A 27,475-nucleotide genomic window follows, 5' to 3' on the forward strand; every position below is an offset into this window, starting at 1 on the left:
TGCACAGACTGCAAGGACTGCTCACAGCATAAAGGACAATGGTTCCCCTCCTGTACACATCAAGAAGCTCATGGCTCAGTTTTGCCTACTAAGCTGTTTCCGCTTCTATAGGAAATTATAATATGTTTGCAGCATGAACTGCATTTCACCTTGCCATGCCTGAATATGCAGTTGGGGTACAGCAAGCTGCACATGTATAAAATGCTGATGTTGCATTGTGTTAACACAAATCTGAATGAACCGTTTAACTAATTTTGCACTCTTTCCAACAAATTATAAAACTATAGTGCTCTTCTGAACAGACTACAAACACCATAACATTCCTACCCATTGCACAAGTACTATTAACAATTCAACCCATTGCATAGTAACATTTAGCATTTTCCAGACCTTGCTTATGCGTACAATTAAATGCACCGTTCTTCCCCTCTTTTGAAAATGGACAAAGTGGAATGTCTGTGTGTGTGTATAAGGGTTCAAAAATAATGTGTGGCACTGAGCAAAACCACAACGATGCATAGCCCAGCTTAATCCCTAGCCCCCTCAGTGTTCAGCCATATGAGTTGACTGGTGCTTGCGGATACATTGAGAAAGATAAGCATGTAGTAGTTTGGAATTCTACAGTTCTACTATCCCATTCTTAAAACCCTTTCAACTGCTCATCGCACACGCATGCAAGTCTATGAATGCACGTAAACATATGTCAACATGTCAATGCCCCTGCCTCAGATGACGTCCACTATAGAAATGCAGAGTGGATTTTTCTCGTGTGACATTGATGGAATGGAATTCCAGGCCTGATGTCCCAAATGGACTGAGCAATCTGCAGGAAGGTGACATTCCTCAACTAAATTAAAGGTAGGCCTCTATCGATTTAAGTATGGCGGTTGGCTGATTCATCACGTGATATGAAGCGTGGCACAACTCACATTGATCTGGGAAGCTAAATTAATCATTGCTTTCTTATATTTGAAGTATGGATCCAAAAATAATCTGCAGGTTACTTGACAATGTGCCACACAGCTGCAGCCGTTTCAGCATGGATGCACGTTAACTTTGAATGCAAAATAACTGAATGCTTCCTCAACTACACGTTACACTATTGACATTTCAGAAACACTGACGGATTGCAGAACATCGGCTAAAGGATGCGGTATCTTTCACACATCACATGCTGCTATATGTATGTAGGTTGAACTTCTTTATATATCACACATCACATGCTGCTGCGTGTATGTAGGTTGAACTTCTTTCGTCACCGTATGTAAACTTTTGCTCCAAGTGAAACCCTGCCAAAACTAGGGCAATGGAGTCACACCGTTTAAACTTCGAATGCGTTTGTCCGATATCACTTTTTTATTAAAGCCACGAGCAAAAATAAGTGCACTGCAAGTTGATCCGACAGAGAGATCCCTGTTGGGTCATTGGAATAAAGTGTGGGCAAAAAAGTATAATTTCACAGAAAGTATCAGCATGAACCAGAAAGTACAAATAACATAAAGGCCAAGATTTTCATTTTACCTGCAGTAGCATAACAACAACAATGTGTAGGCATAACCTTTCCTATATATGGAATATTAATCATTTTTGCTTTCACAAAATGCATCCCCTTACAACCACAAATCATAGAAAATAGTATCATCCATTACTCTTCCCAACTCAGAATACAATTCCAGAAAGAGCCTAAAGGTGAAATGTAAAATGGCATATGTAACCAAATGGTGTACGCTCTTGGTAAGGGGTGGAGGTGCAGCGCTGAAATGTCTTACACACGACACTGCTGGTGGGATGACCTCCACCAGAGGGCACTTTGGAGAGCCCCTGAAGAGGTCATTGTGGGCAACTGTACCCCACGCTGGTCAGACGTGTTGGTGGAAGTACACACATCAGACCCTTCCCCACACGACCTGTCCGCCAGTCGACTCACACATCCAATTAGCACGGTTGGCTACAGTGAGGGAAAAAAGTATTTGATCCCCTGCTGATTTTGTACGTTTGCCCACTGACAAAGAAATGATCAGTCTATAATTTTAATGGTAGGTTTATTTGAACAGTGAGAGACAGAATAACAACAACAAAATCCAGAAAAACGCATGTCAAAAATGTTACAAATTGATTTGCATTTTAATGAGGGAAATAAGTATTTGACCCCCTCTCAATCAGAAAGATTTCTGGCTCCCAGGTGTCTTTTATACCATTAAAATTATAGACTGATCATTTTTTTGTCAGTGGGCAAACGTACAAAATCAGCAGGGGATCAAATACTTTTTTCCCTCACTGTACGTAGCTGTGGGGGGGGGGGGGGGGGGTCATTTATGAGACTCACCCCATTGTTATAACTTTCATGCCGGCAGATAGAAGTGGGTGGTCTCCTGACGACAGCTCCAGTATATGATAATATAACCATTGCACCGTGGCAGCATGCTGTGCCTTTGGCACGAGTCAACACAAAAATTCCACCAGGAAGGTATAAACATTAGCAGCAGTTCCACATTCTTGCGAAATTGGGATTTCAGGTTAACGGGACGGAGTTCCACTATTTGCACTTCTGTTGCCATGTAAGAGATGTTTATTGTTGGTGTGATGCATGGTTCTAAGTGGACTGTGATGAGTGTGTGTAACTGGTTTTTGATGCATGGAGGAATAATTTTATTGTGCCGAATTGCCCTTTCCCCATTATATAAATTTATATGCTCATGAGTTCACATAAAGCTGGCTCAGTCGTGGAATAATATACATTACGTAAAATTTACTTCTGTATTATCATAGGACTAAATATGAAGCGTCAATATTAATAATAGCTTTATATGCATATTTCATAGAAATCCATCCGATGAGATGTTTGAAATAATACTTTGCATGTAAATTTGCACGCACGAATACACAAATACGTGTTATCTGTATGCACACAGGCACTTGCAGTATTTAGATGGTCCTAAAGCAAGTGAACAAGACAAAAAACTTAGAGTGATGATACATTTTTATCGAAGTACCCTAATGAAATGCTTGTTGGTCATTAAATGTCCTGGTAATGCATTTCTGCATCTGATGATACGATTGTAAGGTGGAACATTTTTGGGAAATGAATGGCCTCAACTGAGAAGACGAAAAAAAATACTCAACACATTGCCTGATTACGCTCACAGCATATAAAACACAACCCACGAGAAGATGGCACACAATTGACGAGACGACTCTAAAGCGTTCTGAAGCGAATTTAGGGGCCATGTGAGGATTATTATCGATGATAGATGAGCAGTTTTTTTTGTCCGTGCAATAAGATTAAGGGTAATTTGAGAATCAGACGTGAGAGCAGAATGGGAACGATGTTGAATAAACAATTGCCATTGCATTCACGGCTGACAAGCCGTCAAAGTAAGTGCATGGTACCGAGGTGGTCAGCCTGCAACTGACGTCATAGCCATGTACGGCGAGTGCACGTGTCAAGGTCGCTGATTATGTCACAGTGGTTAATAGTACTTTCACTGTTTTATTTAACACATTCCATTAAACACCGCCATTGCTTTTTAATGGATTTTTTTGTTTGTTTACAGTATTTGTCTGCTTCTGAACAAACGTCTTTATAGAAGATGCGTTTTTTTTAACGAGTGGATACATTTAATAATGTGTACGTAGCGTCGTTCAAAGAGTTCGGTGTTTTGGATTCGAGTGATTTTGAGCAGAGCAGCAACGGACACATTTTGTTCATTATTTTTGTTGTACGACTATAATTATTTGGACAGGTGTTCTTGTTTTTAATATTGCCCTTCATTAAACGAATGTTATTTCCGAATCTTAAGAATGTCAGCCCATAGACTGCAGCTAATTAAACATTTCCGACTGAAAATTCTACAGCCACACTGGTTTCAGAAAAGTCGATTTGTCAGCAAAACGAACCCACCGTGATTTCTTTCGCAGACAACGTTCCACTCGTATTCTTGGTTCCTTCGGTAAAGTCACGTAGAAGGGAAACAATGCAATAATGAAAGTATAAAACAATAAAATTCTTAATAAAATTTGTGAGAATTTTATTGTTTTATATTTTTATTATTTTATTGTTTCCCTTCTACGTGGTGACTTAACCGAAAGAACCAAGAATATGAATCCCTGGCAGTCACAAAAGCTTTAAATCAATATTTTACGTTCCACTCGTCACTGTGCAAAAGTCTCTCTCTCTCTCTCCGTGCGTGCGGTATTTAATTGATACTAAATCGTTGCCATCATGACGTGTCACACACACATTATTATTACGCAGATTTTAAGAAAGGGGCCGTCCATAAATGACGTCACGCGATTTTGGCCGATTTTTGACCCCCCTCGTCACAAAAAGTCAGACCCCCCTCAAATATGACGTCACAAAGCTCTGCCCCCCCCCCAAAACCATATTTCCATTTTGAAAATAAAACACGCTTAAAATCACTTAAAACTATTGTCATTGTAGTGCGTATTTAATGTGGCGCTGCACTCTGATGTTGTAGGAGAAAACACGTATTAAAAAGGAGGCATTGGAAAGCTGAAATTTAGCATAAAATTCACTTTAAAATATTCAACCTCTAACTAAAACTGCAGATGTTCAAAATATTATAATGAAATTCTCTTATAATAAAGTATTAAAAGTAATTATAACTATAAAAAATACTTGAAACTTTGTAGTAGAATGAAGCAAAATGAAGAGTACAATTATAACAATCACATATTGATTCCACAGAATTAAAAGCCGTGGAAGAATCATTAGAATCAAAATGTTTAATAACAATGATACACATTTTTTTTACAAAATGTATGCTTCTCCATTCTCTCATGGAGAAGCTAAATGCTCCTTTATGGAATAAATAAAAGATGACCTTAGTAAATTTATATAATCAAAGAGTTAATAATGAAAATTAGTCAAAATTAGTGTTGTTATATAACAATTATATATAATTAATATTTATTTAAAGTTGCGCATTTTGATGTGCCGTCACATTTCTCAACCCCCCCCTCCCCCCCTCGTCACACATCGTCACAAATGTCTGACCCCCCCTCCCCCCCCCTCGGTGCGTGACGTCATTTATGGACGTCCCCAAACACAACGGTTCAAAATGTTCGCTGACGCCAAAACAAAACGGCGTAGACATAAATCTTAAGTTTTAGTTTACTCGAAGTCATATTTTTTTGCATATCGCGCTAGAAATTTGGAGGATGAAATTTGCTAAAAGTCACAGGCGGAGTTTGGCGTCAATATTAGGCTGGGCAGGGGTTCGCCATGTCCCTCACATTAGAGGTGTCTAGTCTGGGGTGGGGGGGGGGCTGCCCCCCGTGCCCTCCTCCCAAACTCCACCCAAGGCTAAAGGGGCCGTCCATAAATGACATCACGCGATTTTGGACGATTTTTTACCCCCCCCCCTTCTTCTTCGTCACACGGCGTCACAAAAAGTCAGACCCCCCCTCAAATATGACGTCACAAAGCTCTGCCCCCCCCCCAAAAAAATATATATAAAACATGCTTCAAATCGCTTTAAACTATTGTCATTGTAGTGCGTATTTAATGTGGCGCTGCACTCTGATGTTGTAGAAGAAACATTTATAAAAAAAAAATAGATTGAATTAAGTAGAACGTATTCTTGGTTCTTTCGGTAAAGTCACGTAGAAGGGAAACAATAAAATAATAAAAATATAAAATATAACTTTATTGTTTCCCTTCTACGTGACTTTACCGAAAGAACCAAGAATATGAATCCCTGCAGTCACAAAAGCTTTCAATCAAAATTTAAGTAGAACGTGTTGTCTATAAATTTTGATTTAAAGCTTTCGTGACTGCAGTGATTCATATTCTTGGTTCTTTTGGTAAAGTCACGTTGAAGGGAAACAATAAAATAATAATATATATGAAAAACAATCAATTCTCACGACGTTTCGACTGTAACACGAGCAGTCATCATCAGGTGTGAAAACCACAGCAAGAACATTTGAAAGAAGTGGTGGTCCGCATTTGCATATTTATTTATTTATTTAACGTTAGCGCCACGGAGAGCGATTTGACAGTTTGTTTAGATGGACGAGTCCATCTATGTTCGGAAAAGAGGAGGGGGGAGACGAAAAATTAATGTATGCTGTCTGAAAGCCACTGTAAGCGTGAACAATCAATTAACGACCCAGTTTATAGGTGGGGGAGTTGATAGTAGAGACGATGTGATCTGGTTCCGTCTGTAAAAGATGTGATTCTGGACATACAGTACCCTGGTGTCTACAAACTAAGTTGCCTCTGTGGTAGTAGTTACATTGGAGAAACCAAACGACATGTCTCGGACCGCATTCGTGAACACAAAGCAGACCTTAAACACGGTAGGACCAACACCTCGGCCGTGGCAGATCACTGTTATAATTCAGTAGGCTCACATGACATTGACTTCTCCAAGACAGAGGTTCTTTGCAAGCCATCTGGCTACCATGAGAGATTCGTTCATGAGGCTATCCACATATACAAACACAGAGACAATTTCAACCGAGAAGATGGATTCTGGCTTAGCAATCATTGGAAGGATTTGATAAACCATTTTGGGTCTTAATTGATTGTTCACGCTTACGGTGGCTTTCAGACAGCATACATTAATTTTTCATCTCCCCCTCCTCTTTTCCAAACATAGATGGACTCGTCCATCTAAACAAACTGTCAAATCGCTATCCGTGGCGCTAACGTTTAAAAATAAATAAATGCGAACCGCCACTTCTTTCAAATGTTCTTGCCGTTGGTTTTCACACCTGATGATGACTGCTTGTGTTGCAGTCGAAACGTCGTGAGAATTTTATTGTTTTATATATATTTTATTATTTTATTGTTTCCCTTCAACGTGACTTTACCGAAAGAACCAAGAATATGTGTTGTCTATATTTATTAAAGTTGCACATTTTGATGTGACGTCACATTTCTCAAACCCTCCCTCCCTCGTTACACATCGTCACAAATGTCTGACCCCCCCGCCCCCTAGGTGCGTGACGTCATTTATGGAGGCCCTAAACAACAATAATTAATTGCACCCGCATATTCGTTATCTCAATCGTACTGGCTGTCCTTAAGAGTTGTTTAGAAAACAAATAAAATAAACACATTTTGATTTAAAGCTTTCCTGACTGCAGGGATCCATCTTCTTGGTTCTTTCGGTAAAGTCACCACGTAGAAGGGAAATAATAAAATATGTTTTAACACAGTTCACGAGTTATTTTTTTTGTCGTACGAGACAAATAAACATTGGACAAGGGGAGGGGGGGGGGGTAAAAAGTTCGTGTTTCGAGAAGCCGTCAAAGAGTTCATTTTTCTCCAACTTCACCTGGCCGAGCATTCCGATTGAGCCGGCAAGTGACAAATGCGAATTAACGATGGGGTACACGGGAGAGGCGGGCTTGCTGTGTGCACTGGCCAAGAATGCAATGACTCCTGACCCGTACAATTGTTTTGAGCGGGGGAAAAAAAACAGTTATTATCAAGGACACTGCACACGGTATATTTCAAGGTCTAAATGCAGCGGGCTATTCACACTATCAAAATCAAATACTCTTCCTATCTGCGCGCGTGTGTGTTGCATTCGTGTATGCTTGCTTGCACTCTGTAGCATATAGCAATGCAGTGCAGTATCTGAAGACATACATGTTATCTAGTGTAATTGTAATGGCGTGTGATATGTTTTTTTGTGCTATACAGTATAAATATATTTTTTTCCCGAACAAAATAATAAGCGCGGACTGTCACTTGTTTTCCATGGTCATTCAGAGCTGACAGGCCATGGCGTTGTCAGAAGATATCAACTCAAACACATCGGAGGAGCACACAATTGAGGACACTGTAAGATTCAAACGGGCCTGTGGGTTAAATACAGATCCACCTTAATGCATTTATCTTAATTGCAATACAGCACCACCAGGACGACTAAATGGCTTAAACAATCATACGCATTAGATTTGTATGTTCTGCACAAACCTCCTGCATTTGCATAAAAAAATATACATTCCACGATTCGTATGCATACACTTTCTCACAAGACTAAGTGATGGTTTGAAAGGAAATATGGAAAAACTGGTTGTGTTCTTGAGAAAATTGCAGCAATTCATCTTTCAGATTTAAAGTTTTGTTACATGTATTAGAAATCGTATTTTATGGCTACAATATGCGTCTTTTCCTATTTCTAATTCTCAATCTTCCATTGCAGAAATGTAAGCAGAAATAGCAAATGTTGTGTTTCCTAGATTCATGAGCTGTGGATATCTGAGTTTGTGTTTGCAAAAGCATTAAAAGTAGATTAGAAAATAATTGTTAATATTGAAGCGCAGTTGATTTGATTTTTTTAAATCCGTCTTTTACACACGACAAGAATATGCCACAACTTTATGCTGTGCTGCGAAACAAAATATTTACAAGGGGCAAAAAAACTCACATTCATCAATAAGACATTGGCCTTGAAAATATAAACAAAACATAGGTAACGTTTTGGGCAATGGCCCCTCTTCCTAGAATGAAATAATAATGTACTGTGGTGTAAGCAATGATACATATGTGCATAATTATTGCATTAAGTGCACTGTGAAAAACAATCTAGTGAGTACATTCATGTCAGCTTTTTTTGGTTAGATCGCGTAAAAATATAAATGTGTTATTAAACCCGCCACCACCCGACACAGCCAATTAGTAAGGTTTAACGACACACTTATATATTTACGTAATCTTACCCAAAAAAAACCTCTATTATGGATGATATTGGTTGCGAAAGCCGACGTATTAAACTAGTGAGTACATGTTCACACGTGTAAACATGAATTAAATATAAAGAAATTAATACACTGATAAAGGCCTTGAAAGTGAAATGCTAAAATATTGGGAGTGATTTTTTAAAGCATTGTGTAGATATGTATTTTGAATAATGTATGTACATAAATTGCATGTGAATAACGTTTAAATGCCATAATAGAGATTTTTGGGTTAGATCGCATAAATATATGAATGTGTCGTTAAACCCGCCACCATCCAACACAGCCAACTAGTAAGGTTTGTCACGTGACCAAAACATGCCAATTAGTTACTAGTACAGCACACCGGTGTGTTGGAGAGTAAACCCACAACATTTACAAATCGAGTACGACGTTTGGCCAGCAAATGCAACTAGCATCATCAGGCCACAACCAGAGTTGTGGTGAAAGCCTCCTGTTTTGGTCGTAAATAGAGGGATAAATATACTGTCATCACCTGTGGCGGGTTTAACACAACGTTTATATTTACGCGATTCAACCCAAAAACCTCTATGGATAATATTGGTCGCGAAAGCCTACGTGTTAAACTAACGCATGCATGCATTTATTAGTTAGATTTGTGAAATGTAATCCGAGAGATTCAAAAGTGTGATTACGTTCGTAATATTGTATGTGAAATGAATAGGAGAGTTCCACATAATAATGAACAATGGAAACTATACAAAGTTACATCAATTACGTCCAGGTCAGAAAACAAAACAAATCTGACTCATCATCGGTGCCAGAACTGTATATTTTGTAAGTGAAAAAATAAACACGCAGATTCGCTTCTGATTGCTAACGGTGAAATTATTTCCGATGATGGAGTGACTGCAGTTGATGGACACCATTAACTATTAAAGCCTTCTCTGTTTTCTTGCAGTTTTTGCAAGGTTCTTGTGCCCAGTATTTAATGTATTTAATAAAACACTTCGTAAACAACGTGAAATTAAGGGAACGGTCAGGACAGGTTCTCGATTGCCAGAATGAGTGCATTACAGATAACATCCCCGCGTGTTAACATCGCTTTCTCAAAAGGACATCAAAAACACTTTTGTTCCACGCTTCGTGATGGCAGAGGACAATGCTCAAATAATTTAATGAAGTCACGGAAAGTTGCTCAAATTGGCCTTACGCAAGCAAAAAAAACGAACAGGAGTGAAATACACATCACATTGAGGTTATCCTCATTAAAATTCTAAACTAAAACGAAACTTATTTTTTTGTATTTTACTCGGTAATGTCCACTGAGCTACGTAGCTCTTTTTCAGAAGCGACCTGGCCACCACAAATGATAGCGCAACGAAGTGGCTTATCGTGCGGAAATTTAAAGCAGCCAAATACTCTAAATGCAAATTTATCCTAAATGTGGTGGGAAAATGATAATTAAAATCTTGATTTATACTGGAGGAATCCAGTGAGCTATAAAGCTCTTTTTTCATAGGTGTTCAGGAGTGGTGGGCAAGAAAGTTACAACAACAATACTTAAACATGATAGAAGTGCAAAGTACAGTAAAGGTAAACAAATCACCCAAACACATACAAATAGAACTAAGCCATCCCCATCCTACCAGGCAAAACCAGAGGGCCTGGAGAAAAATCCACACAACCCAGGGGGAGAGAGATATGTAATCTCCAAAAATACAGGCATCAGGATCGAGATCGAACCCACGACGTCTGTATACCAGGCGAGGTAGTTAACATCTCACCACATTGGCAAGATGTTTATGCGACGATGCCTCGTACGTCTGGTAATACTGCAACAATTACAGAAAATGGGCTTGCTAGAGCTATACTCACCAGAACACGTCTTTAGCTCAAATGGCTCTTTTCCTCTCCAGCATAATAGCACCTCCACCCGCTTCACAATCAAAACCTTTCCTTGATCTCATGCGATTATAGCCTTCAATGCACATGATGAGTAGTAAAAGCTACTTCATTATCCATTTGTTTTACAAATATGTCAGACCTCTGTGTTGGATTCCATAGCAGTGTCCATTACAAGTACTTAAAAATGTAAATAGCAATCAATGTAAAAGTTAAGAATGTTGACCAAAAATATGAATATACATTGGTACTGAATGCACATTCCTCATTGTCAACAATTATAAAGGACCAAGTGCTTACAAAGTACATCTGCCTTTACCATTCTTGAATACATTGAATAGAGAATCGCGTTGTACTGAAGTAGTTTGTAAACCAATATCGAGTGCAATAAAAAGACATCACAGCAGATTTAAATTTCGATTTAAATCTTTCGTGACTGCAGGGATTCATATTCGTGGTTCTTTCGGTAAAGTCACGTAGAAGGGAAACAACAAAATAATAAAAATATAAAACAATAAAATTCTCACGACGTTTCGACTGCAACACAAGCAATCATCATCAGGTGTGAAAACCACAGCAAGAAAATTTAAAAAGTGGCATCTGGCTACCATGAGAGATTCGTTCATGAGGCTATCCACATATACAAACACAGAGACAATTTCAACCGAGAAAATGGATTCTGGCTTAGCAATCATTGGAAGGATTTGATTAACCATTTCAGGTCTTAATTGATTGTTCACGCTTACGGTGGCTTTCAGACCGCATCTATTATTTTCGTCTCCCCCCTCCTCTTTTCCGAACATAGATGGACTCGTCCATCTGAACAAACTGTCAAATCGCTCTCCGTGGTGCTAACGTAAAAAAACGCCACTTTTTTCAAATTGTCTTGCTGTGGTTTTCACACCTGATGATGATTACTTGTGTTGCAGTCGAAACGTAGTGAGAATTTTATTGTTTTATATTTTTATTATTTTATTGTATCCCTTCTACGTGACTTTACCGAAAGAACCAAGAATATGATCATGATAATTGACATACCATTGAGCCTGTGTGTACCAACTGTTGTGACATGGTTCAGAAACAAAGTTATTCATGGCACATCGAGAAGAAAAACTGAGAAAAGCATGCTAAGAGGCTTGGACTTATATTGAGAGACACAAAGAGGAAGACAAGGAATGGAGAACGCAAGCATGCTAATGACAATCAAAACTGCTTCGGTAAAATTGGGCACAGGTAGGATACGTCGCAATGAGGAATGATGTTCTGGTGATCAATAATAACGAGGAAGTGACAGCCAAGGAAAGAAACACATCGGAAAGAACGTCGACTGAGATGATGGAGGGATTCCAACAGCTCATGTGAACCTGCTGGGTATATTGTTGCTGCATTGCAAAGTCTGTGTTAGGCACTGGTTTGGGGAGGCCTTCATCCAGCAGTGAATTGAGCATGGCTGATGAGGATGACAAGCAAGTGTGATATGTCACAAGCATTTTGTGTATTTTATAAACCACAACATCTACACCACACACACAAAAGAACCCTTTTGTACAACTCCAAATTAGGTACATTGTTGTCCCAAGTGTGTAAAAAAAACTATAAACGAATCTTTCAAAGGTAACATTTGACATTTTCCAACCTTGTGAAAAACCAAGACACTTGGTGGTGGAAGTGATATAACCGGAGCAATGGATAGATACACGAGCTAACCTCGGTGAATTTAGTGCACCTCGTGGGGAAACAGTGTGCAACACATAGACGGAAAAGTGTGGCGTGCAAGGGTAAGTCACGTCGCCATTCAATTTCTACGAGCACGTGATGGATGTCTGTGGAACATGAACCCCATTCCATGAGGCCCAAAAGGCAGCCGTTGCATCTATAGGAAATGCTGAAACACCGGTCAATAGCGAATGAAAGAGAGGCAAGAAAAAATGGAGATATGGTGAAGGTTGCTGCCAAAGATGCCTTAAAAAGAGAAACATGTTTTTTTACACTCACATCTTACAAGGACACAATCACAGATAACAGTTTCATTTGCATATTTTGGAGGCCATACATTACCCATTTCAAATGGAAAATTGTTCAAAAATGTACACCACCACATATTTTAAAAAATCCCAACATTAGACAAAAAAAGCAACGGAATATTTTCATCCATGCAGCATGGCCACACTTGTCAAAAAGGAAGCCCCCCCCCCCCCCCCAAACAATTACATTGATAAAGCCTGGCTTATATTTTAACACCGAGACGAACGTTGGGTCAGATAACATCCTTAAACACATTTTTTTACATAGACGCACATCTGATTGCTCTCTTGGTCTCGTGTCTTACCATCAGCCTGGGGTAGCTAGCACAGTCCAGGCTCCGGCTGCGCCTGCTGAGGAGCGTGGCGTAGAGAGCTTCCTCCTCGTCGTCGTCGTGGCTCGAGTGGCGTCCTCGGCGTCCCCGGCAGTGGCTTCCGGCAGGCAGAGCTCCCTCCTCCCTGCGACACGAAAGGGGCAAGGGCTGTCACGCGAGCACCTATGAAGGCTCGCACGGCACACGAGGTTTGTTCGGTGGCCCAACGTCACGCCCGGCTGCCTTGTGTCTCCCCGGTGTTGATGTTTTTAGACACCGCACCGGGTACTCGTTTGAGGCCGAGTCGACCTAAGGAGGGGGGTGGTGGAGGCAAAGCTCCGGCTCAGACGATCGTGACTGGTGTTGGCCATGAGCGGGAATCGAACTCGAGGTTTGTAGTGCAGCCAGGCAGACACACACGCAAAGCACAACACGGCATGCGTGTGTCCCGACACAACCGAGGCTCGGCAAGTCCTTTGATGGTTAGGTGCTTGGCCTTCACTTGATCGATTCTCCATGTGGTTTCGCAATTAGTATATTGCTGGGGATCCTGCCGTGGTGCAATGGCTGACACAATTGTACATGCATTCAAGAGGCCGCCAGTTCGATCTCTCGGTCAGGCAAGTTGAAACAATGGGCAATGTCTTTAAATCCCACCACCTACGTCCACCCAGCAGTATAAACGGGTACAGTTAGTGGATGGGCAGGGCGCGTGTGGTGGGGGTTACAGTGTAGGTGCCCTCCCTTCTTCCAAGATTCTGTCCACAGTAAAAAGAGTAGGCCACAATATTCCCTGGAGAAGCTCATAAAATGCACGTGGCTCGAGAAAAAGCAATTCCATGGGTGCACTTTACCCCCATTATAATATTGCTGGACACCCCCTCCCCCCCCATCTCCCATAGCCTTTGTGAATTTTCCTCAACCTTTATCATTCATGGTGAAAAGACTACAGACTATACCATTCCACCAAGCATATGGACTGGATGTTGCAGGCCATGCTTTTAGATAAATTGTAGAGGAGTATATTGAGCTGTAAGCACTTAACCTTACAAGCCACTGTGGTGGCGGTGGATGGTGCTAATCAGATTGAAAAGTGAGCAGCAAGCACATGGGAAGGGTGTTTTTTTTGTTCCTGTGCCTACGAATACTGCAGAGGCCAAGAGCCTAGACCACCTAAAGGTGTCGTATAAAGGGGAGAGCTATGTCGAGGCAGATGCACTCTGGCACGTTGAATCAAAACCCTCGTAACGGTGAAATGTCACGCTTGTCACACTCTATTCCAGCATCATTTTGATAAACTAGGCTAAAGACGTTTAACATAATGACTCTTTACGAGTACATTGGGGAAGTACATTGGACACTACCACCACCGTATTTGCCCAAAGCAAGTAATGTGGCTCTTGCAGTTAAACAAAAAATAAGCACAAGACCCAAGACACACGCTGGGCAGGCACGTCGATGCCTCATACAGTGTGTGTCTGTGAATAATTACAGTGTAAGCAAACACACATGCGTGTCAGCGAAATTTATAAGAGAGAGAGAAAAACCCATCACCTTCAATCACACACAAACTAGCATGCATCTCTGCACAAGCTTAAACACGAAAGCATGGATAGGGACAATGCATTTTTTTTTAAAGGTGTGCAAGTAAAACGTGGCAAGGCAACACATTATTGCATCGACTTGTGATGGAGTCTATAATTTGAATTTCCAATTAAGAGATAGCTTGAGTGGTCTCACAATGTGGTTGCTTTATTGCCTGCTAACATATGCATGTAAACGCAGTGGATGGTCAAGCTTTCCCTCAGTTATTTCACTTGCTGATTTCAAATCTGGCTTGGGTAGATAAGAATGAGGCTTAGAAGGATCAGTATTAGGCTAAATAGGAGATAAAGTCTTTGTAAATGGTTAAATTAATTACTGTAGTGAAAATGTTCAACTTTACAAATTGCTTACGTAGCAAAGTCCTCTCTGTGTACCTGCATTGTATTTTATTTTACATATAAGCACACAATGTTGGCATGTCCACTAACTTATGCAAGGGGCATGCTAATGAGTGAATTAAATTGTATGGGATTGATTTATAACACATTTACCGGGGGAGGGGGATGAACCCCCCCCCCATTTAATGTTATGACAAAATCCAACCATTGAGATACGAAGCTGCTAGCCCACACCCTGAAGAGATCAGTTATTACTTTTGCTGTTATTACTTTGGTTGTTATTACTTTTGTTGTTATTACTTTGGTTGTTATTACTTTTGTTGTTATTACTTTGGTTGCTATTACTTTGGTTGTTATTACTTTGCTTGCTATTACTTTGCTTGCTATTACTTTGGTTGTCACCCCCTTCTAGTTCCCCTGCACACCGATGGTTGTGCGTTCTACTCCAAACATGTTTCAAGATTAACAACAGCACTGAGCACAGGACACACACACACACATAGCCGTTTCAACCCACACGGTTTGCCCCGTGTTCTTGTACAGGATAATTGAGTTTTCAGGTCCATACGGCGGACAGCCGTTTCAATACGGGCAAACTTTTTTTTTGGGGGGGGGGGGTCTATTTGATCGTGTTTCTCCCTTGTGATTGGACTTTGTATAGGATGAACGTTGAGATTTATAAGGGGTACGGGGTGGCCAAAAAGGTCTGAATTGATTAGGGGTTGACAGGTATGCACGCAACACACTACACACATTTATACATGTGCACGCACACACACACAATGGTTGACCCTTACAAAGCTGCGTTCGGGGTCTGTAATGCCTCTTTTCGCAAAGCGTGTAATCGAGTGAATTAAGGCGACTCCTAACGAAGGAAGGAACACTTAAACGGTATGTCCATCACAGAACTGTACGCAGTCGAGCAGAGACAAAGCAACGGTATAATGAAGACTCCTCCATCAACAAGACTTTGATTATTGAGAAGTCAATGATGAGGCGAATGTTGACCCCCCCCCCCCAATTATTACTTAAAGTACAAATTACAGCATGTCAACAATCGCCACCCCACGTGTGCTTCTAATGACTATAATAGCGCAAACTCGTTTTCGAGGCTCGAACACACAAAGTCCATCCACCGATGTCAAGAGCAATATCTAAATAGCTCGAATCGATGAGGGCATCGGATCTCAACACGCCATCAGCGAGCGTGCCTTGTATCCGTCCATCACACGCGCGGTTGTCAAAAGTACAGACCGCAACTTAACAACAGCAACGCGATCTGCATAGATCTATAATGTTTTTCCTTGACCGCACCGTACACAGATCATGTTTTACTATCGGAAAAGAAATCGATGGAGATCAATTTGCTTTGAACTGTCCACGGGGAGCGTGGCGAGTGTCATGTTTCTACTTAGTTGGTGCAGACCGCATTCACTGATAGGCTTGTTTTGTCTCTCGCCGCCTTTGAAAAAGGGTCCTTTTTATTTTATTTCACTCGCCCCTTCAAGAGCTGCTATTCACTCGCAGCACTCGGAAACGATGAACGCTTTTAAACGATTATAGAAACAGATAACTGTGATGTTCAAAATAACAATATACATTAATGTTACTCCGTTAATTTTTTTTAAATATTAAATCCACACTGCAGTTTACCTACTTTGCAATAAAAAAAGTCAAAAGTGCCTTAAATGAAGTGTCCATTAAATGTTCCAATATAAACACACAGTGTGTGCACACATGGCAGGAGTAGATTTAATGAATGTCACTTGCATACAATGCATTTTGAAACAGAACCCAGAACGTGCTTATTACATTTACAGCACGCAGTGCGTACTTTATTTAAGAACATCTGGCAAATTACCTCTAATACGGCACGCGAGTCTTTGCTTGCAAAAAGGAAATCTCGTCACTCACTCAGTCAGCAACATTTGACAGTTAATGTCCCCGTGACATTTCGCACGGTTCCCCATAGCCCACTGCCACCAACACCAACAATAACACGTAACATCGGGGGACAATAATCACACGCGATTTCCTCCCCGCATCATGCCACCCTCGCTCCGACCGCATCATTCGGAAAGCACCGGGCGTGATGCACAGTGCATACGGACGAGAGATACTCACATCAGGGTTATCCACGTGTTTGGATGCCCATGGTTTGGGAGCATCGACTCCCGGTTGGCCGGGGTCACCCCCAGGGCCAGCTGAATGACAGGTAAGAATTTCTTGTATTTCATGCTTCAGTCGTAGACCCTGGTTAAAAGCAGCAGCAGCAGCCAAGCTCAGCCCCAAAAAGCGAGCCCGGCTTAGAGACTCACGGCAGCGGTGTCACGCGCGCCAACAGCCACATGCCCATCCGCTTGTCCAGGGCGCAAATGAATAAGGAAGGAGAAGATGAGGACGAACCTAAAAAAAAAAGTCAACTGCTCGGCTGCGTGCTGCAGACTCCGGCTGCTGCATCTGGATCGAGGGTCTCCCTCCCCCCACCGTCCTCCTCCTCCTCCCCCCCCCCACACACCGCCGCTTCTCGTCGCACCGAGCACCGTGGCAGAAGACAACAGCGGCGGCTGCGGCTTCAGTGGCGGCGGCCTCTGCTGCGGCTGCGGCCGCTGCGATAGCGGCAGCGGCGGCTGCGCGCGATGCAGTGCGGCGTAACGACGGCGAGCGCTCTGCGCTCTGCTGCCGCCGCCGCTGTAAATCATCGCGGACAAAGCATTTTCTTCCCACGCGGCTAAAAATAGCCCAAGCCGAGAGGGAGTCGCTCACCGGCCACAGAAGCCAGCCCCACCACCACTACCTCCTCCCCCCCACCACCACCACCACCGAATACGTGGTCGTGTCGATCAGGCGGAGGTGTGCCAAAACGCTCCCCTGGCTTGCCATGAATAATGAAAATATTCTAATCCTGGGAGAATTGGAAGACGTAGTAGATGTGACGCCACGCGCGGCCACTCTTTTATCTGTCGGCAACACATGGGGTGGAAGGCTAGGCCAAAAAGATTGTTGTTTCTCTATAAAGCTAATGCGGGCGGGTGGGGGTGTTGCTTATGCTATTAAAATTATTTGCTTCCGTAAGACCGGGACATTGTTGAAATTATGCACGGCACACGATCCTTCCAAAGCACGGAGGGATAAGCTTTTCACAATATGATCACTAAAATAATGTCACGGTATCAATAGAGCTTAGAAATTATGTACAGTATTTCAACGCGTGCATGGGAGATCCATTGTATGCTAATGTTTGCAACAGAACAGGCAAAATGTATGGGATAATAGCGGTAACTAAAACTGTAAAAGTGATGACACCAGGCTACAAAAAATAATGTCAGATTCGAATGTGTATCTTTTTACATCTGTGCTGTATGTTATATAGACAGTCGTAAAAGATATTGACTCTTTTTATGTCACCAATAATTCTAAAAGCCTTTATTCAATTATAATATTTAAAAGGGCTTTTTTATTTTTCAGGTTTTATCTTGTTAATGTGCACGCTCTTAAATATCACCCTCTCGCGTGACCTCACACACACACACAGCACGCACAATTTAGAGGATATCCCACATCATCAATAACAGTCTCAGCATACCTTGTGACACGTGGCTCACAGCGTTGATGTCGGTTAAGGGCTCTCGAATACTAACGCAGCGTGCTCTCTATCAATATAAACGTTGAGTGATAACGCGGACGTGCGCATTGTTAAGTGCTGAATCTTTCCTTCATTCAGAGTTACAATGCTGATTGTGCAGCCCGCAGTGAATTGAGCATTCTCTATTAATTGTTGTTGCATTATCTTTAAATATACTGCCCGTTTTGGCACACTTTTAGACTATCTTGACGCACCTTTTCCCCACTATGATTACACATCGAATTTAATGCTTAGTGACTACTTGAAAAGAAAAAAATAAATGGTTTAAATGTTTCACGGAGCTCTCTACAATGCACCGAGACAGTGATAAACATGACGAAGTTATGTTTATTTAAAAGATAGTCCTCCGAATGCAGGCCATAATTATCACACTAGAACTGAAAGTACACTAAATGTGTAAATGTCATTAGCGTCAATATATTAATACCGGTATATAGTACATCTGTTTTTTTTAATTGTCACTATATTTTCCTAAAGTTATAAAATGTGTGTAGGGTAAAAGAGTATTGTATTTGAAGCAAATTGTGATTTATGGATTTCGAGACTTTTCATTCACTTGAAATGAGTCCTTTTCAAGAATACACACAAACAATTCAGAATGTTTATTGCAGTGTCAACATTCTCTTGCCAGCATGAACACTCTTGCATATTGTCATCAGTATATCTGAGAACATCTTTCATCAACACTCACATCACACCATCAACGTCGTTTGCCACGATCAGTTTGGTGTTCGAGTTAAGCTTTCAGTAAGCCACTCATGACCATGGATACTTTAGTTTTCTATGCATTCTTGTTCCTTTTACACCATGATGTCACTGAAAAGTATTTGTATAGTGTATAGCAAAAAAAAACATCTGGTAGTGCATTGGTAGTAGTGCACAATTACAAATATTGCAAATTCCACACATTCTTCAGAATCAGAATTTGTATTAATACTGGAGGAATCCGATGAGCTATAAAGCTCTTTTTCGCAGATGTTCAGTATACGTTCTTAAACAACACTGCCCTGAAGAGGAAAACATGTAATGGGCAACGTCTTTGATGATGCCCCTTCTTCATAGTAGAGCAATCCAAGGGTCATTGACCAAAACGTTAACTATCTTATATATCTTGATTTGAAGCTTTTGTGACTGCAGGAATCCATACTCTTTGGTTCTTTCGGTAAAGTCACGTAGGTATACATTTTATTTTATACCTACGTGACTTTACCGAAAGAACCAAAGAGTATATCTTGGATATACTTCCTCTTTGGGGGCAGTATTGTTAACAAATGTTTTTTGAGTTTTTAATTGCTCATCTCTGCAGACCCTGTGCCAATTGTGGACATTTTACATTCCTATTGTGGGATCCAGTCTCTTCACATCAGAAAACCAAGCTGACTCCAGAAAAAAGTGGCACTATTTAGCATTAATAATGTATGTAATTCCATGATTGGAAACTAAACAAGTAGAGATTGACAGATCCCGAAATTGAATAATAGCCCAAAAGCAATCCCAACACACTAAAGCTATAATCCAGTAAAAGTTCAGTTATTTTAATTTAAAACGTTTATCAAAACAATATACTTTTCAAAAATGTGGATCGTTCATAAATATAACCTTAAAATAGAGAGCTCCAAAAATGGATATAGATCCAAACCAACCCATATGTGTCCTTAATGGTATGCATAGTAAACCCAGATTGATAATGATTTAACCTTTAACCTCAAACTATTTTTGCGTCTCATGAATTAAAATTAAAGATTTAGGTCCCGGTCATGTTTTATTAATATATGTGATCCGATTAATGCAAATCACCATCTTCAATATCAGCCACTGTCTCTCCACTGCTGCCTGAAGCCATCCTCATGACATCGTCATCTCTTACGGTCCTGCGATGCCACAATCCAGCATGAGCTCATGTCACTACATCACCGTGGTAGTCACTATCTCGGGCGTGTCTGTCCTTTGGCTACCATTCTGTCAAGAGTCGTCTACAGATGTGTCCTGCCCAAGCCCACTTGCTATTCTTACCACTCAATATGATGTCTCAACCCTTCATTTATTTCCTCATCCACGTGTTTCCCAGGCATGTTTGTGGGTTTCTTATCATTATCAAATTAAGTTTTCCAAAAGTAGTCCATCCTGCTTTCGTTCACCCCTTTATGTCATAATGAAAATTCCAAGCTTCCTTCAACAAGTATTCATCTGTATGCATATTTCTGTGGTGTGTTCCAGTTGTGTCCCTCCAATAATTATTTTATTTTTATATATTAATATATATTCTTGTACGTGAATTATATTTTGCTTATATTTATCTTGAGCCGAACCTTTAAACCTTATTTGTAAAGGTGTTCAATGCTTTATTGTCGTTCATTTCCATTGGTTGTTATAATTGCTGTCATCAGCAAATACGTGATGGTTAATGTTTACTCAATTTATGTTATGCATTCATTCATCCAATCTATCTTTTGGAAACATCTTCTAATGTTGCTGTGAATAGGTTTGCTTAGAGTGTGTCTCCTTTTCTTACTCCTCTTCTGATTCGTATTTATCACTCATAATATTTATACATTTTTTATGAAGGTCTTGTTTTTCTGAGACATTGAATGACTGAATCAATTTTAATTGAATAAAATGTTTATTCATAGTCTACAAAACAAGGTATAATTATATTTGAAATTATTGTATTTTTTAAGTAGAAATTTTATTGATAATATGTGGCCAATAGTAGAAAAGCCCAATACAACTTCATCACGTGGTTGATTGGCCTCTCAAGTGTCCATTATTTAGTTTCTTCTGAGCTTCATAAACAATTCACTACGTGTCATGTGACAAAAGGATAATGTGTTCGTAATTCTTCAAATCACATTTGTTTCCCTTCTTGAATAAAATAACGATGGATTGTGACCTTCTGCTTACCAGGCGAATGCCACCGACACAAGCAGTACACATTGGATTTTCATCTTATCTAAATTTAATTTGTTCTTGTAAACAAAACCTTTTCATATACTAATTATTTTATCTTCACCATTGTGCGTTTCTCATTGAGAAACGATTAACATATTCGTGGTTCTTTCGGTAAAGGCACGTAGAAGGGAAACAATAAAATAATAAAAATATAAAACAATAACATTATCACGACGTTTCGACTGCGACACAAGCAATCATCATCAGGTGTGAAAACCACAACAAGAAAATTTTCTTGTTGTGGTTTTGCTTGTGTTGCAGTCGAAACGTCGTGAGAATTTTCATTGTTTTATATTTGTACTATTTTATTGTTTCCCTTCTACGTGACTTTACCGAAAGAACCAAGAATATGAATCCCTCCAGTCACGAAAGCTTTAAATCAAAATGTAAACGATTAACAATTTTGGACAAACTCTACTATAGAGTGCCATCCCCTCCCTGCGTGTGACTCCCCTTATCTCTGCACAGCAAACACACTCGAAAGTTAACTGGCTGTGCAATTCATTACGATGTGTTGAAAGTTCACTCTGTAGATCACAGTCCCATTAAACAACATTTTCTTTGAGATTTTTACTGCGTTTTGATGGCATTCTTTTTACATGCTTGCATCTTTAAAATTCGATGTCTTAGTATTTGAGTTAATCTACCGATTAAATAGTTGTGTAGATGAAAACTGATTATTGGGCAATACAATTCACGAGGGACCCCATAAAACGTGGATGCAGGAAATTATTTTTAAAAACTAGATGCAATTATATTCTTAGTTTTTTCGGTAAAGTCACGTTGAAGAGAAACAACAAAACAATAAAATATATTTTATTATTTTATTATTTCGTGACTTTACCGAAAAAACTAAGAATATGAATTACTGCAGTCACAAAAGCTTTAAATCAAAATTTAGATGCAATTAATTTCACATAGCGCACCCTTCTAGAACAGTTCCAAGGTGGGATATATATTTTTTCAAGTTGTTTATCTTGCCAGACTTTTTCATAGCACATGCATATTGTGCACGCCTTCCAAATACTCCTATAGCGTGTATTTAATTTCATAGCTGGCAATACATTTAATCATCACGTGATGGTACGTAATGTTTTATTCTGGGGACACACCTGCACAGCTGTGGTTCACTCCTCCGTCGAGTGGGTTGGCTACGTATGGTGCGAAAGAAGTTCAGCATGCATACATACAAGTACATACTGCACATACAAGCTGACCAACGTGCTAACGTACGGTCAAATATTTCCCCGTGGCCAACGGACGTAAAACCACAGACCAGTTCCCCCAGCGTCGCTATATTTTGCCAGTTATGGTGGAAGCTGGGAAGGCTTGCAAATGGCTGAGGGCTCTCTCCTGGCTTCGATTGCAACCTGGGCCTGCCTATGACTGCACATTACACGGAGACTCTGGTGAAGCAAACGTCGTGAAACAAAGCAAATCATGTCAGACGTTATCTGTCAGATTATGCCAAATTTCAAGGCATTTTTGCCTTCAAATATTATGGTTTAAAATTGGGGGGGGGGGTGGGTGGGGGGGGTGGAATATGGCGACAATATTTAAAATACCCTTGTGAGATATTAAATATATATAAAATGTGCATAGAAATTGCTTGATAGCATCAGAGGATTATATATTCATATTCTGGCACATGCAATGTGCATTACAGCCACAGTTTATTGATCCATCAGCAAGAGATAGGCAGACTTAAGTGGTCAGTTCACTCACCATACATGGATCCGACACATGACACAATCATTTAGAGCTAATGCTGTAACACAATTCCTTTATTAAACGACAGCACACCGGCCAAAAATACATTGTGCAGATAGCCACATTTTTCAGCTGTAATTCCGCAAAGCATTTCCGCTCCACACATATTATTCATTTTAGGAAGTGTTCTGTCATTAAGTCTTAGGTTTTGAGATTCATGCTTTGACATCTTAACCCTATTTCTAATAAATGCATTATGGTAATTAGTATTACATTGGAATCAATGTCAATTAGCGTGCAAGATTAAATTACAGACATTAAAGTTAATTAATTCACAGCCCTTTGTTAATCCACTGCTGGATGAAGGCCTCCCTATTCCTTGTCAGTCATGGGGATTGGTCGACCATACTTTGTCATGCCGGTAAGTGCGGATTGGTGAAGATGGAAGATAGATGTTACCTACGGCCAACGATCAAACTCAGCTGCCCTAACCACCGTGCCAATGCTCCCCGAATGAAAACGTGAATCAGTCGAAATGGAAATATTAACTTGTTTGCACGTGTATAATTGATGCCCACATGGCAAATAATACAAACTCACCTGAGCCCCCCACCCCCCCCCCCCCCCCGTCATCACATTGCAATGGGACTCTGCCTGATACCACTGCTAAGCTGCTAACCAGGTGAAACAAACCATTGGCACAAGTCCGGCTCCCGCAGTGCTTTGTGGATTATGGTTATGCTACTGTACGTCTTACTGTGTGTCCCGGTACCTGGGATTTATGATGTGAAAAAGTGCATAGGTTTTCATATTAGAACAAAATAATGCGATATAAATCGCTGAAAAAGTGTGGCAATAGTTACTATAATGCCTGGCGAATTATATATTTAAATCCAATAAAAAAAACGTGAAATAATAAACCGTTTATTTACTGCAACTGAGCGGACGAGAAGGACTCGGTGTTGTTGCTGACCAGCTGTGATTTACCCTAAAGCGGGCCAGTCGCTTGAAATGTACAGATCTTGCTTCATTCACTATGACAGTTTTTTTTTTTTTAAAAAGAACAAGCCTGTCATTAGTGTTATATAATCTGCTGTTATTCATATATATACGTCCACTGAAGCAGTACTATTTAATATAGGAATACAATGACATTCAAGGAGAAGATGGGAGGCTTGAAGATTGACTGTATTACTGTTACGCAAATTGTACACGTTTGGACATTCAAGTAGAGTATACTTGATTACACATGCACACTAATGAATAAATTATACACAAACACACCGCACATTTACACAGAATTCCAAAACTATACTGAATAACTCTTGATAAATACTAGGATTGGACTTCCCACAGATGGTTTGAAGAGCATATAAATTATTCATTTATCTTTTGCAACCTAAATTTCGATTTAAAGCTTTCGTGACTGCAGGGATTCATCTTATTGGTTCTTTCGGTAAAGTCACTTAGAATGGAAATAAATAATAAAAATAAAACATATTAAAATAAAATTCTCACGACGTTTTGGCCACAACACAAGTAGCCTTCCTCAGGTGAAGAAACAGAACTGCCGGGAAGACAGCCCTTCAGTGAACACCGCTAAGCTTGGCAGCGTCTTTTAAGCTGGGTGGGAGGAGCAGAGCGCCTTGACAAAGGAGTTTACATCTCAACAGAAGAATGTAGCATTGAAGTAGCTGTGTTAATGTGTTGGATTAGCAGGATGTTAAAGTCAGAAATTAGCATGTAACTGGGAGATTAGCATAATGTTAGTGTGAGGGATTAGCATGTAACTATGTCGGAAAAAGTGGCTGGTTTTTTTTTCAACGTTAGCACCACGGAGAGCGACGAGCTTTGTTCAGACGGACGAGTCCATCTATGCGGTGTATAGTCGTGTAACTTAGAAAAAGTTTAGTTGGAGGCATATCAATATAATGCATAATGTTAGAGCTTACATTGGGCTCTGTACACGATATTATACAATGTAGTTATGATTGGAAGGTATCATATTGTAATGTATAGTAGTCTATATTCTTGGTTCTTTCGATAAAGTCACGTAGAAGGGAAACAATAAAATAATAAAAATATAAAACAATAAAATTCTCAGGACGTTTCGACTGCAACACAAGCAATCATCATCAGGTGTGAAAACCACAACAAGAAAAATTGAAAAAAGTGGCGTTTTTTAACGTTAGCACCACGGAGAGCGATTTGACAGTGTGTTCAGATGGACGATTCCATCTATGTTCGAAAAGAGGAGGGGGGAGACGAAAGATAATGGATGCGGTCTGAAAGCCACCTTAAGCGTGATCAATCAATTAAGACCCGAAATGGTTTATCAAATCCTTCCAATGATTGCTAACCAAGAATCCATCTTCTCGGTTGATATTGTCTCGATGTTTGTATATGTGGATAGCCTCATGAACGAATCTCTCATGGTAGCCAGATGGTTTGCAAAGAACCTCTGCCTTGGAGAAGTCAATGTCTTGTGAACCTACTAAATTATAATAGTGATCTGCCACGGCCGAGGTGTTGGTCCTACCGCGTTTCAGGTCTGCTTTGTGTTCACGAATGCGGTCCGAGACATGTCGTTTGGTTTCTCCAATGTAACTACTACCACAGAGGCAACTTAGTTTGTAGACGCCCGGGTACTGTATGTCCGGAATCACATCTTTTACAGACGGAACCAGATCACGGATTTTATGTAATGTGTTGAATCGGACCTGGATCTTGTGTTTATTCAAGATTTTGGAGATCTTTTTTGTGGAAAGGCTCCTCAAGAATCCCTGTGGTCACGAAAGCTTTAAATCAAAATGTGGCTGTTTCTCCCCCCTCCTCCGTTCCGAGCATAGATGGACTCGTCCGTCTGAACAAAGCTCGTCGCTCTCCGTGGTACTAACGTTGAAAAGAAAAAAACCCGCCACTTTTTCCGACATAGTTACATGCTAATCCCTCACACTAACATAATGCTAATCTCCCAGTTACATGCTAATTTCTGACTTTAACATCCTGCTAATCCAACACATTAACACAGCTACATCAATGCTAAATTCTTCTGTTGATATGTAAACTCCTTCGTCAAGACGCTCTGCTCCTCCCACCCAGCTTAAAAGACGCTGCCAAGCTTGGCAGTGTTCACTTTTGCAACGTCTTGACATTTTTTTTATTTCCACCTTGTCATAATCGTAGAACTTTTTTTCGAGCAAGTGATCTCGTGACAGATCTGACTTGTCTGAATTAATAGCAGAAATATATGGAAACTTAAAGTGGTGTGAAAACCCCCGTAAAAATATGCCCTGTACTCTAGACACAATCAAAGGGGCGATGTGGATATGAGCAGTCACAAAAAAACATCAGCATTTTAATTCAGACACACGTGTCCTCCCCTGAGCAATTCAACCCAGTACTGAGCAGTCATCAATATCCTCCAGGGATGATAAGTCAATGTCGATTATCCCGTTTTATTCCAGAATGCAGTTGGCATGCCTTACCCTGCAGAAGGCTGTGCCTTGAGTCTGTCGGGTGGTGGAGTGTGTCACCCGCACATTTTTAGTCTCAGGCTGTGATGCTTTTTTCTTCAGGTGCAATTATGAGCTCACAATTCAGCACAGGTCACAGAGCACGACATAGAGTTATGGTCCTCATTATCATACAAATAACACGGCTCAGTGGAGATGGTGAAAATGGTATGTATGTCTAGTCAGCACCATATTATTCCAAGTCTCATTTTTAAAGCATCTCTCAAAATGTCAAGTGTTTGTGTAGGATTGTGTCTACAGAGCCATTGTGGCTCACTTTACAGAAATGTGCTGACAGTTACATATTGGCGTTTTCTCTGAGTTGGGGTGCTAGGTCAATATTTACACATCTGTGCACTCATGTAAACTGAAATATGTGCCCTGGTTTTTTTTCAAGGGGGGGAGAAAACTGCATTTTTACCTTCACTGATTTGTCTGGGTCCTCTTATGTTACCCAGAGATGAATCTAACCCAGGCAAGAAACGTGTTCATATAACCACATAATTTTTCAATATTCTGCTGTACAGGTTACGTATATTCCCTCTATTCATATTCTTGTGCCATCTTACAGTGGATTTCAGTGTTCGGTAATGCGTTCTTGAATTCCTGTGCTGATGAAAAGTTTTATTCTGCCAACAGGAGATTGTATCTGGCCAAACCCATCAAAACATACTATTCGCCAGCATTCCTGATATGAAACGGATCACTAAAACAGTTGCCCATGACAGACAGTGGAACTCAAACTGTCTGAGGTTATTTATGAATGCTTTTAGTACTTTTGTAGTTATTGTTC

The 27,475-nt window shown here is 40.4% G+C and overlaps 1 protein-coding gene across 4 annotated transcripts in view; it reads right to left on the reverse strand.

Moving 5' to 3' along the window:
* Positions 1-27,475, reverse strand: part of LOC116941894 (tight junction protein 1-like) — a 257,022-nt gene that overhangs the window by 188,794 nt on the left and 40,753 nt on the right. For 3 of the 4 annotated variants that reach the window (XM_076066812.1, XM_032953222.2, XM_032953226.2), the window contains one exon: positions 12,914-13,064. In XM_076066812.1, the coding sequence (XP_075922927.1) occupies positions 12,914-13,064 (151 nt within the window). Of the gene's footprint in view, positions 1-12,913; positions 13,065-16,986; positions 17,618-27,475 lie in introns of those variants that run through there. The other variant, XM_032953223.2, reaches the window with a different exon arrangement.

This window comes from Petromyzon marinus, chromosome 13 (assembly GCF_048934315.1).
Source record: "Petromyzon marinus isolate PM22_M1 ecotype Great Lakes invasive population chromosome 13, UKy_Petmar_22M1.pri1.0, whole genome shotgun sequence".
Classification (NCBI taxonomy): domain Eukaryota; kingdom Metazoa; phylum Chordata; class Hyperoartia; order Petromyzontiformes; family Petromyzontidae; genus Petromyzon; species Petromyzon marinus.